General features: G+C 37.2%; 1 protein-coding gene across 1 annotated transcript in view; it reads left to right on the top strand.

The window, feature by feature from the left end:
• The window catches only part of GRID1 (glutamate ionotropic receptor delta type subunit 1), a 544,391-nt gene that overhangs the window by 408,869 nt on the left and 115,856 nt on the right, over positions 1-19,666 (top strand). The window contains exon 5 of the mRNA XM_027817170.2: positions 7,990-8,043. Within this exon, the coding sequence (XP_027672971.2) occupies positions 7,990-8,043 (54 nt within the window). The remainder of the gene's footprint in view (positions 1-7,989; positions 8,044-19,666) is intronic.

Below are 19,666 nucleotides of genomic sequence, written 5' to 3'. Positions count from 1 at the left end.
AACAGTTCTCTTGATCAACATTAAAATTTTATGTAGGTTTTCTTTAGTGTATAATTTTTTTCTGATCACCTATGACCTAAGTAACAGGCAACTGGTGCAGTACAAACTTTAAAATATATCATTAGTGTATTGCAGTTTGGGTTGTTGTCAAATTATATTGTGAAAAATGGCATGTATGCCTTCTAATTAGCATTCCTCAGCTGTAGGGGTGTGTGCTAAAAGCTGGTGAAGGTTTGGGTCACATCTACCCCTGTTTGAAATGCCTTATTGACAACTGAAAATGGAACTCAGTTGTGGATGGCAGTTGCAGGAATTTGATCTAGAATGTATTTTTCTTTTTTTCTTTTTCTTTTTCTCCTCCACAACCCCCACCCCTTTTTTTATTTACTTATTTTTATTTTCCCCTCTTTTTCCTTTATTAGGTTAAGCTATTTAGCTTATTGAGGAGCTGAGACAGAGGTCAAGGACTATCTCATATCATTTGGAAGAGAACATAAATTATTGCAGAGGTTTTGAGGAACAGGAATACCGAGACAGCTATCTCTGACTAACGACCAGACGTACGATTTGCAGAGTGTTAAGAGATCTATATGACCAGTTTGGCCTGCTTTCTGTGGGAGAGTCAAGCTGAATTTGCCAGTTAAAACACCTTCGAATCTCACCATGGCCTTTCAATAATTACTTGTACTTCATCAGTACCACTGAGGGAAGAATAGCTTTTCTTAGCAATGCAGTTCTGCAGAAAAGTAACAAGGAGACAGCAGGATTTGTGTTTTAATGTAACAGTACATGATAACTTGAAAAAACATCCCCACTAAGGGAGGATTTTTAATAATGTTTATAGAGTGTAGACCAAGAATGAACTAATATACACCGTGAATTATCGAGAAATGTGGTTGTTAAAAGCATACTATGCTTGTGGTTCATTAATCACTTGTACAAAGCTAATATGTACCAAGATACGGGATTGACAGCTTCTGTTGTAAGTGTAGGGAAATTAACCATATCATTGATGTGAGGAAGTGATCGCTGAAAGATAGGGACTCTGTCAGCATGCCAAGTGTTTTTTAAAAAGTATCTACACGTAGATTTCTATGAAGATGTTCAGAAAAAGGAAGAATATAGAACTTCTGTCAAAAACATTTTTAAAAAAGTACAAGTTCTTCATGGAGAATGATGTTCAGTAAGAAAGGGTCAGATTCAGTGGATTTTCTGATCTGAAAAAAGTGTGTCCTGGAACCTCTTTAAATGCCTATTTTACCATTTAGAGAAGGAAGAATGTCATATTTCACTTTGAAATGACATTTTAATTAACCTGTATTAAATGAGAAAAGCAAACTTACAGCACTGATTCAGTTTCCTGCAACTGAATTTTTTTCCCTTCAAGATTCTTAGTCCAAGACATCCTAGTTTTATGTTTTTTCATGTAGAGTTCAGATGTTGTACCATGGCCTGGAAAAAATTGTTTTAATCCCTGTACTAATGATACCATGACCAATAAAGCTTTAGAAACAATATCAGGTTGGAATATTCTTTAGTACACTATAAGAATTATGAGATTTAAAAAAAATATATTTATATATAAATATCTTTATAAATATTTATTCTGGCTTGTAATGCTTATTTTATTTATTTATTTTAATCTATTAATTATTGTAGCATTTATGCTCCTCTGGAGATACTAAGCCAAGAGGTATTTACTTACAATGCAAACAAAAGAAAGGTTCTAATGAAGACCAAAGATCTCAGTAACGGCTACAGAGAAATTGTTTTTCTGTGAAGTTCTGTTACCTATGTAATTCACTCCTGGATGAGAACTTCACTATTTTAATTTAAGAAGTTTCTAAATCTAAATCAGGTATCTAGGGTGTATAGACTGAACCCATCTGCTTTACCAGAATTGACTTTTTCATATCTCCTATCTTAACTTACTTGTATCCAAGACATACGCAAAACTTCTCAGATAAACAGGTGCACTTTGTTACTATCCAATTAATTACTGTCAGATCTGTTGCATTAGAAACTTGGTCTCTGTCTCTTCTTTGGAATCTAAACCAGTTCCCTGATTCCTAGGACGCTTCCCCAGACATTTAAATCAAGAGAAAATCATTTAAAAACAAAAGAAAAGAAAACAAAACCCAAGTCCTCCTGCAATGAAACCCAGCAGCTGGAGGTGGGTTTCCCTCAGGCTTACATAATGCTATAAAGAAGGTAGTGACTTTTCTTCTTACCCATCGCTGCTTTACTATAGTAGATTTCAAAATGGTTCTGAAGAATGTTGCTTATTTTTTGTGTGGGGAAGAAAAGACAGTAGTTAAATAATTTATCTAAGGATGAGAAGGGGGAAAAAAAAAGCTTCTTTTTGAAGCAGGTCACTGGCCTTGACCTTGCTTGGAACAAAGAGCTGGAAACAGTTTTCTTTTGAAACCTTTCCAGTGCCAAATGTAAAGTGAGCAGGTAATGAATTGTAAGGGATGAAACTGATGCCTTATGAAAGATTTGCAGAGCTGTGTGTTGTGGTTTAACCTCAGCCAGCAACTAAGCACCATGCAGCCACTCACATGACATCATATCGTATGGAGTGTCCCTTTGGGTCAGCTGTCCTGGCTGTGACCCGTCCCGGCTTCTTGCACACCTCCTCCTTGGGAGAGCATGAGAAAGTGAAAAGTCCTTGTCTTAAAGTAAGCACTACTTAGTGACAGCTCAAACATCAGTGTGTTATCAACATTATTCTCATACTAAATCCAAAACATAGCATTGTACCAGCTGCTAGGAAGAACATCAGCTTTATCCCAGCTGAAACCAGGACACTGAGAATTAGACATGATTACTTACTTTCCCAAGCCCTTCTTTTCTTATACCTTCATTATGAATAATAGAGAAGAAAAAGAAATAAGAAAAAAAAGAGGTTTGTCTGTCATTGTCATGCTGGTTGCTTTAGAAATATGAAGGGAAAGATGACAAATGACCTCAGAAATTTGTGATATTTTCTTTTGATGAAGGCATATCTATGGGCGTTTTTACTAATTTTTAGTATTAAAGCTGAGCTGGTGTATTTCCTAACCTTATGCCCCACCATCCTGGTCTCTAAGAAGAACTCAGGTCTCTTGCAGGCTCTTTCTTCAGATGCTCACTGGCTAGCTTGCTCTGTGCCTGGTTTTCTGCTGCACGCATCCTGGGGCTGGCCATTGGCAGCCAGTGTGGTTGGCAGGGGGCTGCGGTGGGGCTGCAAGCTGGACTACAGCTGCACAGGAGGGGCTCTGTAACGGGGCCTGGCGCCTGGGCTGTGCTCTTGAGATGCTCGGCTGTGTCAACACACGGCGCTCACCGCACTGCCGGTGTACCTGCTTTCTGCTGCCAGCAGTAATTAGTCATAGGATGGCAATAATTTTGGGTTTGTGTTCTTTTGGTATCTCTTAGGGTGCTCTCTGCAAATTATTTTCTAACTGTGACCTCCCTGCTTTACCCTTTCTTTCATTTTCTTTCTGGAAAGCTATGATGCTTTTTATCTTCCCCATTAAGGTAAAGGATGTGCAAGTAATACCCTTTACTACTTTGATATCCCTCTTAGCAAAACACTCTGGTGGTTCTTTTATGTCATGGATTTCAGGGTGGCAGCCCTTGTTTCCAAAAACGTAGACACAACAGGACCATCTGTGTTTGCCATCTGCCATGACATTTCCTACTAGGATCCTGGGGTTGGTTATGGGGCTTCCAGACATTCCTATTGCCTGTCCCCCTGGGTACACAGTAAGGAAGCAACAGGTTGTAGCTGTAACACAGATGCAGGTAAGCCTTAAACCCTTCAGCACATCCTGCTGCCACTGGAACACAGTCTGCCCGTGTCTGTTTGCACACCCACCAGCATCTCTCTAAGATGTGTCCGGCCACTTACCTCCACGTTCCTTCCTATACAGCTTGCCTTTGCTGGTAACGCCAAAGTGCTGACCTGGCAAAGCAGCCAGGTATGGTGGCAAAGAGCCTTCCCTATTACTAGCCAGCCATTTTATGCTTGGAAATGTTTTCAGTTTCAGAATTTTTGAGAATGCCAGGGAGGGATTGTTTCTGTTCCTTCTCCGCACCCCACCCCCCACCCTTCTGCCTGCAGAATTGATTTATTTCTGAACATAGCAGTATTTATTGCTTACTTTCCTACTTCTCCTTTTAATCCTGCAACTGCCATTAGATAAAATAATGAACTGAGTTACTTATAAAGGCAATGTAAATATTTGTTCCCTGCTGTATTCCAATAAAATAATGTTGTCATAGATTATTGGCACTAAATTTATACATTTAAAAGTAAACAAAGTCATATACATGAAAATAGCTTTGATCATTTTTCATGAAGCATCTTATTCTTTTCTTTTATCATTGTTGGTATGAGATCTGAAATCTTAATGCTCATATTTTGATTTTCAGTGTCTCCCTATTTCATTTCTATTGCAAATGCTATCTATTGAGAAATTATAAACAGTTTTCTACATTCACAGCTCCCCTTTCCCTCTTCCCAGTCTGGCCCAATTCTGATAACATCGTTTACATTTTGTCATTAACAGTGGTCCACTGAGTGAATTATAATTCTCTAGTTTGGGTTCTGCATCTTAACATTTAGATAATGAAATGTAGTTGGGGAGGAAGAAGAGCATACAGCCTCCAAAAAAACTTGTTTCCAAATTTGTGGAAGCTATTTGCTAGTCTAAGAGAAAATAAAGAAAAGATGGATGCTCTTTAATTTCCAGTGTGCCGTTTATCTAAAAAGCAGATTTTCTATTTGATAGAAGTGTTTTGAGGCATTACTCCCAAGTGTCAACTAGACCCTATGTACATATAGAGTATAAAAAGAACTAGGACATTTTGCACCTATGTTAATGATATTTTCTACAAAAAAATCCCCATAACATATTTCAGCAAATGAATCCTGCCCTAATAGATGGCAGAGGTTTTTCGCAGCTATAGTGATCACACAAATTCCTAGCCTAGTTTCTTTAATATAGGGTGCATTTATTAAATAGGCTGTAATAGATCCCTCAGGATATTTCATAGACAATTTTTTTTCTTTTTGAATGGATGGAGAAACAAGCTTAAAAACATGGCAAGAACTTGAACAGCTTGAATAATTAAAAAATAATTAAAAATGGGTGATCATAATCTCCTAAGTGCTCGTACTTTTCCTCTCTGAAGAAAAAGAAAGTCCATACATTACAAACATGTAATTCCTTTCTTATTCTGAGATCCCTGAATAGATTTTTCTTATGATTTCACAGGTCTCCAGGACCTCACTCTTCACACTGCTTAACTTCCATGAGCCTCCAGCAACACACATACAATACACCAGTGCTATTTGAAAGTTGAAACCTCTGACATGTATCTTTCAATAGTTCATTTTCGGATTCTTTAGCACATCAAGCCAGTAAATATGGTGCAAAATCTAAAGCACAAAATGCAAGAAGTTTCGGCTTCCTCTCAGCATGTTGGGGTTTAGAATAATGCTTCATGCTATGTGTTGCAGCTCTAAACAGAAGATATTTACAGATATTTAAACTTGTCTACGTACGGTTGCATTTCTAAATAAATTTCAGGCTTTTAGAGTGCAGAGCCATTGACTTCTGTCAATGTGGTGCTAAATGGTCTCGTACTCTGATGGCTGAAGAGAAACCCTTAGCAGCCTAAATCTGTGCACCTCATCTTAAAAAATCTGGTCCAGATATGTTTATCTAGAAGAATGAGTTACAGTAATACATTTCAGATTCCCTGGCTCTTGTGGCTCCCCAGACTTAGCATTTATTCATACAAATTGCTCACTGTTGCAGATAAATCACAAAATGTAGCCAATGCAATAACTCTGCACCTGAGCGTTATTTAGTTCTGCTTTGCTAATGTTGGCAGTACTTTGCTTTTCCTCTATATGTTACAGCACCTGGGTATTTTGGCTTTGTCTGAATATGTTAGAGGGGTGAATGGGGAGAAAATCTACATGGTTTTGCCCAGGGTTTCTTATTACTACTAGCTTTCCTAATAGCTGCAATTCTTCAATTAGGTGGTCAGTTTAATTTTCCTGCCTGCTTAAAAGAAACACAAGGGAGACAATTACCAAATGAGATAATTTTTGACTGCACACTTAGGAGAGGATTGTCTTGTCAGAAGTGTTGTCTCTAGTGGTTCTCATCTGCTTTACAACAGGGGTAGTTAATTTCCCATAATGCTGTTTATGATGATGATGAGAAATACTGTGCCGTGCCTGTGTTGATTTTTCTCTTTTCGACTTGTTTGCATTTTCTCTTTTGGGATTTTTGTCTCCTTAAATGAGTACTTCCCCTTGTGGACATTAGAAGTAGGTATGTGTGTTGCCCACAATTTTCTTGTAGGTTAGTGTAGGCTGCACAAATGACTAAAATTTTAAAATGTTGTTATTAGGAAGTAATTTATTTATTTATTTATTTATTTTAACCACAGTATAAACTAAAAGTAAAAATGTTGGTGTTGGTTACTTAGCCAATTTTTTGTTTGCTTTTTGCTAGGAAGAGGTAACAGTATCCCATTTGCCCATATTAAGGATGGATATCTTGTCATTTCACTGCAGCCTTAGAAGTCCTGGGCGTTTATTCTAAGCCAGTCATTTGTAGTCAGTGTCATGAGAGAAGGTGATTCATCCCATCTGACGCTAAATATCTGAGGGGCTTATTATGTAAATGTGTTCTGGAGAGGAAGGTGGTTGATGATGTTCCTGCCCAGGCCAGAGCTCTACAGAGTCTTTTGTGCCAGTGCAATTTTTTTTTGAGGGCACGCACAACAAACAGGGTGTGGAAATTATCCAGGTTAAAAACCGGTAACTGGAAGTATTTTATTCATCTGTATTTCCAGATTAATTTCAATCATTCATAGGACCATTTATAACATAGCAATAAGAATATTTAATTTCTTATTCAAGTTTAATAAATGGGGGTCATATTGACACAGAAGCAAGAAGTTGTTGAAGGCAGGGACACTTAAAAACTTTGTGTAATGAACTACCTACTGAAATACATGTGTGCTGGGAATGTCCTGTTTTATTAGGTGAGATGAATCCACAGTAGTTGTTTAACTGTGTGTTAAGCAGGATATCAGGAATATCATTATTACTGTAGTGTACATCTCTTGATGCTTGATATTGCTTTCTTAGACTATGAAGTATCTTGAAGTGAGCTTATTTATGTCAAACAATGGGGACAGTTAGAAATTTATATATATATCTTGCCAGATCCTTCCACTGAGGTCCTCAGTACTGTTTGTGCTATCAGTCTTTCCCAGTTTTAACATCTTAGTGAACCATGAGGGTTATATGTGTATGGATAAATATACTGCCTAATGAGATGGGCTGTTTCTTCATAATATGTAGTTATTCTCCAAATCCACACCAGGGATCCAGAAGCGTCCATGCAAAGCATAACTTTCTCTTGGGTCTTATGTAAACATGAAGAGAGGATGACTCATACGAACTTCACTTGAGTGTCTCAGAGTGGTGTTTCTAATTAAATAGGTTAGCTAAATGTTTAACTATCAGAGTTGTAATGGGGCAGAGGCAGTGTATTTTGGGAGGCATATTGAAAAGAAACCCAGCCTACTAGGGTGCATTAGAGATGTCATAGGGAAGTTAAATCTCATGCACTGCATGTTCAGTGTGCAGTTGTTCATCAGAGGATCCCTTATCATGCTGATGTACCACCCTGCTCCAATATGCTTTTATAGTGCATCTAAGGAATATCTTCATGACACAGGGTGCTTTGGTTTAGATACTGAAGTCGGAGAAATGCGACTACCACCCATCAGATACTGTTCCATGAAACAGCAGTGGAAGAGATGAAAAGAACTACACTGAAGCAATGCCAATAGCAATGAAAGCAATCAAAATGAGCTTTATAGTACATTTTTATGTAAGTTCTTTCTGGAATATGTTTCACATGTTTTATTTATTTTTATTATTATATTTCTTTTTATTTTTTTTTTTTTTAGGCTGTGGAAACCAACCTTGCATCAAAGGATAGTCACTGGGTCTATGTAAATGAGGTAAGAAAGTAAAAAAAAAACCAAACATAAGCTTGGTACACTTACTCATCACTGTCTTTTGTTTCATGTTTTGACACACCAAACTGAGCATACAGTCAGTATTTTTTGATTTTTGAATGGTACAAGATGCAAACTGTGGGTGTTGCTTGCCTGTCTCAGTTGAATTGACACAGGTTGAACACCAAAGGTCAAAATAAAGCTTTCAGTATACCTCATAGCAGCTGGGAGACGCTTTTTACCTTCAGGTTGACCATACTTCATTAGCCATTTAGGAAGCAGAGAATATCTCAAAACAAAACTCAAATACAGGCATCTATATATGCCAGTATCTCACCCTTCACTGCTATAAAAGCCTGCACTCAGAGAGTGGGAGAGGAAAGAACGCTGAGGCTAGCTGCAGGCTTAGCTCATTCGAGTATGCATTTACATGATACACAGGTTTTCTCTAGTGCAGAACTGTGTTGGTGTTTTGGCCAAGATCCAGGATGGGTTGATTTAAAATGTGATATTTCCTCTCTACAGCAAATGGTATCCTGTTCTGCTACTATGATTGTTTATTTTAACTTAGTAACAGGATGCCCTAATGGTAATCGGTGCAGAGTCGTACTTAAAAAGCAATGGAAAGCTTGAAATATTGCACCATGTATGATAATATAGAAATCACTGACTGTTCAGTGATGAGCACCAATTGTGATGAGCGCTATTTTATTTATTTCTGATTTTAATAATGATTCACTAAAATATAGTAAAATAGCTAAGTTAAAAATAATGGGCTTCACTGTTTTGTTTATATATTATAAATGCATAGCCTCTAATTTAAAAACCAATTCCTTTTTAATTTCTCATTCCTTATTTTGCACCTAGCTAATAATTTTGCATAGGCTACTTTTAATAGTACCTATAAATTGTGTTGTGTTGCATTAGAAAGGTTCTGTAATTAAATAGGGGTTAGGGAAAGAGAGTGAAATCTCTGCTTACAAAGGCTTTATAAATTCCTTCTAGTCCTTGTTACGTTTAAATACCTCCTGATTTGTCAGCTGCAGTAATGACCCACTACAAAATATCAGTAAGATGCCCAGAGAGTCAGTGTTTATATTCACATAAAGATAACACAGTACATGTTTCCCTAAGCATTTATAGAGAGGGAGTGTTTGTGAATTTGTTATTGCTGCCGTTATTGTTCAGATGTTAAAACTCACTTCATGAAGCCTGAATCTGTAACATCACAAATAAAAATCTTCAGCTCTCATCCATAAATATGTGCATGTGTACCCAAACTCATCACACAGGGTGTCCATTTTGCTTTTATTTTGGGAACTTTTATTTTTTCTCTGTTGTGCCTAGAGACTGGGAAGGAAAGCTATGATAGCAAAATGTAAATCTAAAGTATCACTTTTTAGTGAAAAATATTAGTGCACATACTTATAAATATCTCAAAATGCATTTAAATTCAACCAGAGAATTACAGAAACTTTTTGAATTCATGAAACTTTGGAGAACTGTTTGTAGGGAAAAAAAGAGGAGGAAATACCTTGATTATCCTTTATTTAAAAGAAAAGTATTGGTCTTGGTGTGCTTAAAGCTACAGTGAAAAGGAGCTCTGTTAAGCATCCACGTGGATGTATCTGTAGAAAGATGGAGGTTCCTTAGGCTTCTTACGTAATAGTGTGCATACGCCTGTGCTAGCAGGAGGACAGGCTGATCATGCTTTCCATATACATGTTTCCAGTTGGTACTGGTGAGAATTGCGTGGGTACTTGATGGAAAATATGTTATTCCTTGGCTGGATATTGATTGGTGCAGTGATTTGCAGAATGGAATTAACGTTTAATTCCCAACAGTCTGATCAGCGCTTTCTGATGTAATTCCACATGAGTAACAAGCCGGATGTAGTCCATTCTGCAAATGGACCAAATACTTTGCCAGTCCTTTTTTTCTCCTAGGCAGATAGAAGATCCTACACTTTTCTGTTTACCCTGTGGTCGGTGCAACCTAATGATCCCACTGCAAGCAAAGAGAGGTATAGGGCTAATAAGAAGAGAACACGGTGACAATTATTTCCATTGAGTTTCCTTGTATGAAGAACATAAGGTTGTAAAAAGGCTCTTTTAGGCCTTTCTCACTTCAGGAAAACATTTAATGGCCTGGCACAGGTTAGACTACTGAGGTCTACTGATCTTGAGCATCTTCTCACAGTCTGCCCTGTCTGCCACCTCTTGTCGAGCCAATGAGGATCTGAGCCTTGGCCTTATCTTGCTGTAGTAAGAATGACTATATAGCATGGGATTATTTCAGTAAAAGATTTTATTATTGTCTTACTGCAGTTTAATCTACTTTACTCTCTCTGTATTGACAATACAATAAACATCTGTGGTTCGTTCCCCCCCGCCCCGTCCTTTTGTCCCATATAGCAGGATAGGAGTTAAGTTTTTGAGTTTGAATATATTTTATCACTTTAAGGTTGTTAGGCAAGCAACACCACCAGGCTTGTGATGAGTTAACTTAAAATATGGCTGGTAAGCTTATTACACAGCAAATGTGGAGTATAAGTGTTGGTCTCAAGTTACAGAGCTGTTCTGTCAAGATCCTGCATTTGCTCGGTTCCAATAACCCAAGTCTCTGTGCTAAGGCATCTGTTCAGTTTGAATGCCATTGGTGCAAAAGGATTCAGTCATCTTTAGAAAAAGGCTAGTGAATTGGGAGTTGGGTTGGTTCATTGATGGGGTTGAAAGGCTGGAATCTTACATGGCAACTCTTTCAGGATAAGAGAAGACACAGGGATGGGTCTTTGCAGGTAATATCATGCCGTCATATATCGTCTTCAAAGCCAAGGCCATAAAAACCTGTTTTAAAAATAGATATTTGTAAGTATGTCTACTTTTCTCATTTCAGACGTTTTATGTTTCCAACTTGCAGAGCTGTCGAAAGTAGTGGAGATTTGAGGGAAAAGAAGAAATGTGTTTCTAACCACTCTCCCCCTTTGAGATTTATATTTAATCATCTTCACTTCCATTTATCTAGAAATACTAAATCATTCCTTGCATTCATTTAGGTAGTGATTCTACCTGAATTCTGGGTTAAACGTGCCAAATAGCTTTTTAAAAGCAAGAATATTTGTGATTTCTGTACAAATCCTTGCAAAAGCAAACAACTCTTTGGAACAATGACTAATCCACGCTTAGCTTTGTCTCCAGAATAGTCCAAAACATTGTATTGAGATTTACTATGTTCGAGTTGACAATGACTAGATCTTTTGACCCTAAAGATCTGTTACAATCTATCTGGTTTTCTGCTTGTACCTTTGCTGTTTATGCCTTTTAAGTGTTGATGAAGTGACCTACCAGCTTTGATAGATTGGTGCTATTTCCTCTTGCAACATAACTGGCACCCCTCTTTTTTTGGGTGTTTATCGCTTGTATTTTTCCTGGTTTTCTTATTTTTATTTTTCTCTTATATTTCTTTCTCTTTGGTGCCTGACATCAAGCATCTCTGTCACTACCTCCTGACATTTTTCATTCTCCCCTTCTCTTTTTCTGCCTTTTCAGAGGAAATGCTGTGCATTGCCCAAGGCATACGTCTGTGGGAGAGGCACAAGAGCACTAGTTGAAACTGAATTTGTATGTGGTTGTACTAGGAGTAATGCTCTAGGAGTCGGTGTCTGGTTTTTTCATTAGCAGCAGCCGTATGTCTGGGGATATAAATAGCACTAGAAACCGTGTTTCCTTTTTTGTGGGACATTTCACAGTTTTGAAAATTTCTCCATTCCAAGGTGAGAGAAAAGATAAAGAAATATTTCTGCAAAACTGGAATTTGGACTGAAAAAATATATTCCAATTAAACACAGTATTTTGTTCCCTCATATCAATATATTTAATTCCAATTCCAAGTTTCTAAGCTTTCATTATTTTTACATGTAAATTAGTAAAGTACACAAAACAATCTACTACACACAACTACTCTTCATGTAATGGAATGGGCACTGAATCTGACTGATAAATGAGTTGTTTAACCATTATTGCGTCCTTACTCTAATTCCTTTTCCAGCAAACTTTCATCACTATTCAGAAGCTTAATTGAAAGTTGTAAGACATGGTAGGACAAAGCACAAGGCTACTGGTTGAGATAGGAAATAATTTTTCACTAAGGACAGGACAATGTAGTGTTGCATGTCCAAACCATACGTGCTTGCTTTGAAGCTAAAGGAGAGGTGAGGATCAAACTTGTTCAATAGCTGTGTGGAAATACACAAAAGACATACACTGAGGAAGACTTTTTTTGAAAGTGTATTTTTGAAAGAAATATCCCAAAGACAAGAAATTGAAATAGTGGAGGATTTTCATTTCCCTGGCAGTTGGAAGTGTAATGCTGGGACACAGACAAGGCTTCACAATTTCCTGTGGTTGACAATGTTATCCCTACATGTTTAAAAAGTTAAGGCAGCTGTCAGTTCAGGTTTTGTTATGGCTAAGGAAGAATGGGCTAAGGAAGTCAGATGATAATTGGTGTGAAAGTGATCGTGAGATGGCATGCACTGTTTGAGGAAGAGGAAGAAGTGAGAAAAGGAGAATAGGGATAATGGATGTCAATGAAAAGCTTTCCCAACTTCACAAGTTTTGGCAGCTAGCAGTGCTTTTGGAAAGATGATATGCTGAGTTAAGGATGGCAAAAGAACAGTGGAGTTTGCTGAAGGTGAAGGCCTAATAAGGTATCGTTATGGTCCAAATTGGTTATCTTCACAGATCTTGAAATCAGAGAGGAATGCTAAAGAAAAAGTGGTGCAAAAAAGGCCTAAGGAGGAGTGTAAAGGTTGTAATGAACTAAATTATTATAAAATGAGGCTGAGGTGCAAATTGACTTATACCAGGGGTCATAAAAAGCAACAAGAAATGTTTAGATATAGCAGAAGATAAAGGAAAATGTAAGGTAATTTCTTAATGGGAAAATGAGGTTTTAACATTTTCACTGACTTACTGGATGCTGGCTTTATAGAAACTATTAATCATAACCACACTGTTAAAAACATATTGCAGTAGTTCCAGTTTATTTAATTAAATCTGAGGCACTCTGCCTGATCTTTCAACGTGGAGAAGTGCCATGTACTTCAGGTGTGGCTACAAAATGAGGTATAGCTGGTAAGCGTCTGCAGGAGCAACTTAGAATCCTTGTGGATAATAAACAGAATATCAGTCAGTACTGTTGCGATCTTGCAAAACAAGCAAATCAGATATATTACTGGGAAAATCCTCTGTAATATAAAGGAGCAATTATTTTGCTCTTCTTGACATCAGCTTGGCCTTGTTGGAACAGTATCTCAAATTTTGAGCAAGGCACTTTAAAACAAAGCAAGAGAATGCAGAACAATTTTGAAAATCCATAGAGCACATAGTATAATGAAAGCTCAACAAAATATGGCCCATGAGGAGGGGCTCCAAAGCGTTACGTTTGTCTCCTATGAAACTCAGATGATAGAGCAAGGGTATAGCAATAAAACAAATATAATTAAAAGAAGAATATGATCACGTGTTCACTCTGGAAAGGTAAAGGAAATGCAATTTAATCTTCTGCAGTAAAAAATTAGATTGAGTATTGGGAAGTGGTTTATGATCTAAATATGATAATGAATAGAAACAGCTTTCTTGGTTACTTTCTTCCATCTCGTCATCTCTGTCGTCATACCTGGTTCTGCTATTGTTTTTCATTTTTCTTTATTATGTTTTCCAACATCCTACTCACATTATATAAGTCTGCTAAATATTTCCAGATCTCAGTTTGGGAAGAGAAATACAATGGTATTATGAACACCCCTGTGTATTGTCTGATCTGCACCTTCTGTTCTAGGACTTTCCACATACCATTTTTCAATATGAGTATGGCAGTGACAGTTCATGCAAATATTCACTGCATATACTTCTATCAAATCATTTATTCAGTACTTCTGGTGGCAAACATGAAATTTATGGGAACTGTGACTCACATTTGATTTCCAATCAGTGTGGAATTCCACCCTTCTCTGTCTACTGCTGAACAAGCTAGAGCAATTGCGTTTGATGAGATTCTGTCAGCCAAATCACTGGGGTAGCCCCAGTGATTTGAATTAGCCAGGGATAAACCTGGCATCATATTTCATGATTATCAGTCATTTGAAATGGAGGAGTATATTACAATTGTATATAGTTTTGATGGAAAGATGCCTAGGAATGAATTACTGGCATTTTCAGTGCTTTAAAAATAGAATTCATTATGAGGTGTAAAGAAAGTCTGAAAACTAAAGGTTAGAGCTTCTACTTGACTACAGTTTTCATTTGTTGCTTTTCCACTGAATTGATTCTCATTGGTTCAGATTAACCCTCATCAGATCAGATACAAAGGGGTATTTGTTATTAACACAAAATAACTTCTTACTACCCTGATTCATTAGTCTTAGAATTACCACATTCTGTATGATATGGAATGCTGAAATTCAAACAGTTTTCACTTCTAAATTCTCAAACTGGAACTGTGGAAATAATGAGGAGAACTAGTGGAAATGTCATTACTTTAGTTCCTCACTGTCTAAATAATCAGGTACTCTGTAGGAAAGAAATGTACTGGGGAGCGAGGGGAATCCTCACAGGTCAAGTACCAACCAATATGGGTATTTGTCATGTCCCAACACTGAAAGGGAGTTCTTTCTAATTAAAAAAAAAAAAAAAACAAAAAAACAACAAAACAAAACACTGTTATTTTGCAAATTAACAGTGTCATGCATTCTTCCATTACATTTTTCTGTGAACTACTGTAAAGTTTCCAGAATTAAGCTTTGTAAAACAGGGAGGAATCATGCTCTTAACTGTCCTGGTAGATGCACTAGCACAGTTCCCAGTGCGTGTGTTCATGGGGACTGTATTTCTGTATTGCACAATTCAACATATAGTCTAATTCTATGCAGAGCATTTTGACTCTAAGGTTGAATAGGGGCTCATTTCTTTATCACTAAGAAAAGCTTGTGTTGTTACTTGTCCCGTTTAAAAACAAACAAACTCCAAACAATGCTGCAACACTGCAGGGTGGATAGCAGAAAGGTAAATTGTATTCATAATGGCTCTTGTAAAATGAAGGATGCTTTTTTATTAATAGAATGTAGTAAGCCAGCCAATCTTTTTGTACTAATCTGAGCTTTAATAACTAGGGCTTTTAAAAAAACATCAATAGCTTTATTTTGCTTCATATGTACAGTGCTAACCATAAATACATTTTAAAAAGTCAGGGGCTAGTTTGTTATTGGTGAAAAGCTGTTTTGAATAAAAATCCCAAAGAGCATGAAGCTAAAGAAATAGAGTATTATACAGATTCCAAAACCATAGGAAAGCAAATTATTCAGTAGTTAGAAGACAGCTGAAATTCTTGTAAGCTTTAATTGAAAAATAAAACTAAACTCTAATTAACATCCAGAAAAAGATGCTTTTCAATGTTTTCTTTTCAGTCCACAGAAAAGATCTGGTTTGGAAAAGCTGGAGACAGTGAGCACAGAGGAAGTACCATAGCAATTGCACCTGTAAAGTATTTGGTTAAATTCCTCCCAACTATGCTGATACTTGTCAGTAGTAGTGGTCGTAGTTGAGAGGAGAAGGGAGAAGTGAATTAGGAAGAAAAAATCTAGTAATAAAAAGATTTGGAAATATAGCATGGGTGCATGTTTCATCAGTGGCGAGAAGCACTAGACAGGAAGTTTGAGTGCTAAGGGCCTTGGGGAACTCTGAGCCATGCTGAAATGATGTTATCCACATCACCTGAAGCTGAGTCAAAAGTTTTAGACAGCAGTTGACCTTTTTCTTCCTTTTTGGACAGATGATGCTTTCAAAATGATGCAGGTGATGCTCCCAACATATGAATTTCTATATCTTCAGCTGATTAATAAAACTTTCCCAGACTGAACGTAGGTGATCAGTCAGATCAAAGTGCAGGAAAAAATTATTGATGCTTTTTGCTTTCCCCTTTCAGACCGTTCACTCAAAACACATTTCTGCTAATCCTTTTCCTGACTCTATCTCAGTTCTTTTATTTCTGCTCTTTTCGTAGGTCCCTCCTCCCCACAATTTCACTGTCTGTAAGAGGCAGTTTATTATATGAGGGACAAGAAAGTGTTCCATCACCTCTGTTCTGGTGTGACGTGTTTCTTTACTTTCCATTTCTATCCTGCAGCTCCATTGCTTCTGCCAATAGTTGTTTAAGAAAACAACTAAAAAAAAACTTTCATCACATCAGGCCTGGCCAGTATCCCTGTAGTTACTCATCCTCTTGATCTGAGAATCAAATGGCTTCTCAGCTATCATCTGGGCACTTCTTATTTTCCTCTATCAAATATTTTTCAAAGGTTGAGAAAAATGAGCAGAAAATAGAATAGTAATTATCAGATAAAGTCTATCTCAGCAATCTGCTTTTTCTCCGAGGGCTGCATGTAGGAAGGTGTTAGATAATGCATGATGAGCAGTGTTTTCTAGCACAGGGCTTGTAGAGTAATCTTTGGGAAACTTAATGACTTTGGAAGAAAGATCCTTTATGGATGCAATGTTTGTCCTTTACATTTATTTGGAAAATCTTTGTCTTTTCCCTAGAAACTCCTATATTATATACATTTTGGGTGATCAACCATCAGACCCATGAGCCTCTGCAACTTGTTACTGTTTCATTTTTACTTGAAAAGAACCAAGACTGTCTGGAAGACTGAAATTCTGCTCAGCCTTTCTCTACATATGGAAGTGCCAAAAGATTTATTTTATTTTATTTTATTTTTAAAGCATCAGTCTGTGTTATGATGCTTGTGTTCACTTTGGTAACAAGTTAATAAACTTTTTACACTTCCCTGTGCCTTATTTTTTCTTGAAAAAAAGCAGACTTTTAAAGATAGTTTACAAATGCAAGTAGGGCAAGCATCCTAAGATCTTTCCAAATTATGCTATTATACAAAATGCAAAGACTAAAAAAATTGAATAGAAATGCAAGGAACACACTGTGGAAAATTTCTTAAGATATAGCAAGTGACATATTTCAATGCAAAAATTAACAATTTATAGTTACAATTTATTCCAGTTTTATTCTCAGTACTTTATATTTACCGCTTGCCCAAAGAAATGTTGTTTCTCTCCTTTTGGCTGCTATCTTTGATGCTGAAGAATTTTTATTTATTTTTTATGTTCACAAAAATGTTTGATTTTCTTATATATGCTTGAGAGGTGTCCATATACATGAAACGGTACTGCATGTGTACCTGCATCCTGCTTGAAGAAATTTGTAGGGTTCAGAATTGACCTAATTATAATGATGTTGAATTACACAGAAACAGCCTTACTCAGGTAGAAGTAAGGTTAGATGAGCTTTTATGAGTTGTTTTATCAGTGAAACCAACTTTAAAATTGGTGAAGATTTTTTTTTTTTTGTCTAGCTTTTTATAGCTATCATTTTGTGAGGTGTTTTTTAGGTTTGCTTCCCCCCCCCCGAGATAATTACTTTTTAGTATGGAATAATACTTTGTTAAATTACAGGATCTTTTACTGTATGACCCTTCTATTATCTGAGAAAGATTTCTGGACACCCAGTGTACCTAGAAATAGAGCTAATTCAATTAAATTATAAATACATATCTGTAGAGATTTTTAGGAGTATTGGGTAAAAGAAAGAGAAGTGAGGTAGTGTTGAGTGTGTGGGAGGACTATAAGGATGGGAGTTGGACAGGTGGTCACGAAGGCTTGTATAGAATGTCTTCTGTGTTACGACAAATGGATTGTACCCTTGCCTTAAAAGATTAACACACGTGTGTGTGTGTGTGTGTTTGTGTGTGTGTCTATTCACGTGGGATGCAGAGAAGCCAGCATTGAATAAATCTGTCTACAGGGTAAGCTGTTGCTAACACTTTAAAAACCAGCTAACTGAAGGATGTTTTCTGGATTTTCAACAAGTGAACAAGTGTCCCTTTGCAGATGTACGTAGTGCATTGAGGGATATTAGAATAACCCAACAAAATGTATCGAACCACATTAATCTGTAGCTTGTCTCCATGAGCATCTTTGTCCTCATTGCTGTTCTGTTTAATCCTCCAGTTTTCTCCAGGATGTGCTTTCTGGAAATCTGTTCTGGTTCTTTAAATTATTAATGTCATTAAAATTTATACTTTTCTGTCATTACCTCTAGGAAAATAGAGATTGTAATGTGAAGCATAATTGCCTCATTTTGCAATTTGTGTTATGATAGTTGAGCAGAACTAGAGCAGATTTAAATATTCCCCTGAGCAATATAGCTAGGTATTACAAACTAACTGGAGTTCTTTGTGTACAGATAAATAGATGAATGAATTCCCCAAATGACCAATATTTGTGTGCAAATAAATAGAGAAATGAATGCCACAAATTCTTGAAGAGTCAACTTTACCATTAATATGCCACATCAACAGAAAATACAGTGCTTAAAGGAATACCCTCTCAGTCTTGAGTTAGGTGAACTACTGCTAGCCTGGGTGAATAGTCCATTTTACACTTGTGCCTGCCTACTAAAATATTTAAGGGGTCCCTGAAATATTTGAAATAGGGAAATTCTCTCTGTTAGTAAAGGAAAAATGCAGGATAAGAGCACTTAGATAAGAGAACATCTTTCATGCCTGGGTAAAGGGCTCTCATTCAAGAAATTCGGTATTTACAGGTCTGAGTGCAAAGTGCTGTTAAAATTGCTAAGCAGTAGAGAGTTAGGCTCTTTAACCTCCCTTAAAGTGTATCCCTCAAACAAGCAGAAGCCACCATCTATGTTAAGTCAAGATTTACCCCATGTTGCAGTAGCAACATCATGGGATGACAAAAGCCAAAAAGTGGGCGTGTGAAATGGAATTTTGCAAGGAGTGCTTACCTGGCCACACCAGCTGATAGGCTCTACTTAAGAGTACAGCATTCATGTGTGGCATGAATGATAATTACTGTGTACTCTGTTGTGCTGTGCAATAATCCAAGAACAAGACTGGAAATTTGGGATACATTTGTTTGAAAGAAAACCATCTCTAGCACCAAATTAAATTATTTACTTCATTATCAGTTTCACAGTGTAAAGAAAATTTTCATGTAATGTACAGGAAAGAAAATATGTTACTTTTAAACAAATAGCTCGACGAATTGCTTTTAATTGTAAGATCAGTGTGAAATGCTTTTTTCCCTGTGATTCCAAGGCTTAGAACTATTTTTTGGATGTATGCTGTTATTTTGGTGGGTGTAAAAGTAAGATCCAACTTCCCGTATACTTGTTTTTCCTTTTTTGGCTTGTTGTTGTGGTGGGGGTTTTTGGTTGTTTTTTTTTTTTTTTTCCTTTTGTTCCTCCCCATATTTATCACAGTCAGAATGCGGATGACCTTTCTGCATGTGACATTTAAGGTTTCACATGCTGCTAAGCCAGGACCGTAAGCTTTCTGGAAATGAATCTGCAGGGCCTGCCTGTGCCAGACAAGAGGAATGGATGCGGTCCTCTGGCCAGGGAAGCTGTAACCGGGCTTCTCCAGGGTGGGATGGTGCTGACCTTGAATCCTTTGCAGTTCAGGTGCTCAGCCACGCTTCCCTGCTCCTGGCCCAGCCTGAGGTGCCCTGTGGTGCTGCCTGTGGCAGTTCTGCCC

This window comes from Falco cherrug, chromosome 9 (genome assembly GCF_023634085.1).
Source record: "Falco cherrug isolate bFalChe1 chromosome 9, bFalChe1.pri, whole genome shotgun sequence".
Taxonomy (NCBI): Eukaryota; Metazoa; Chordata; class Aves; order Falconiformes; family Falconidae; genus Falco; species Falco cherrug.
This window is presented reverse-complemented; position numbering and strand designations above follow the sequence as displayed.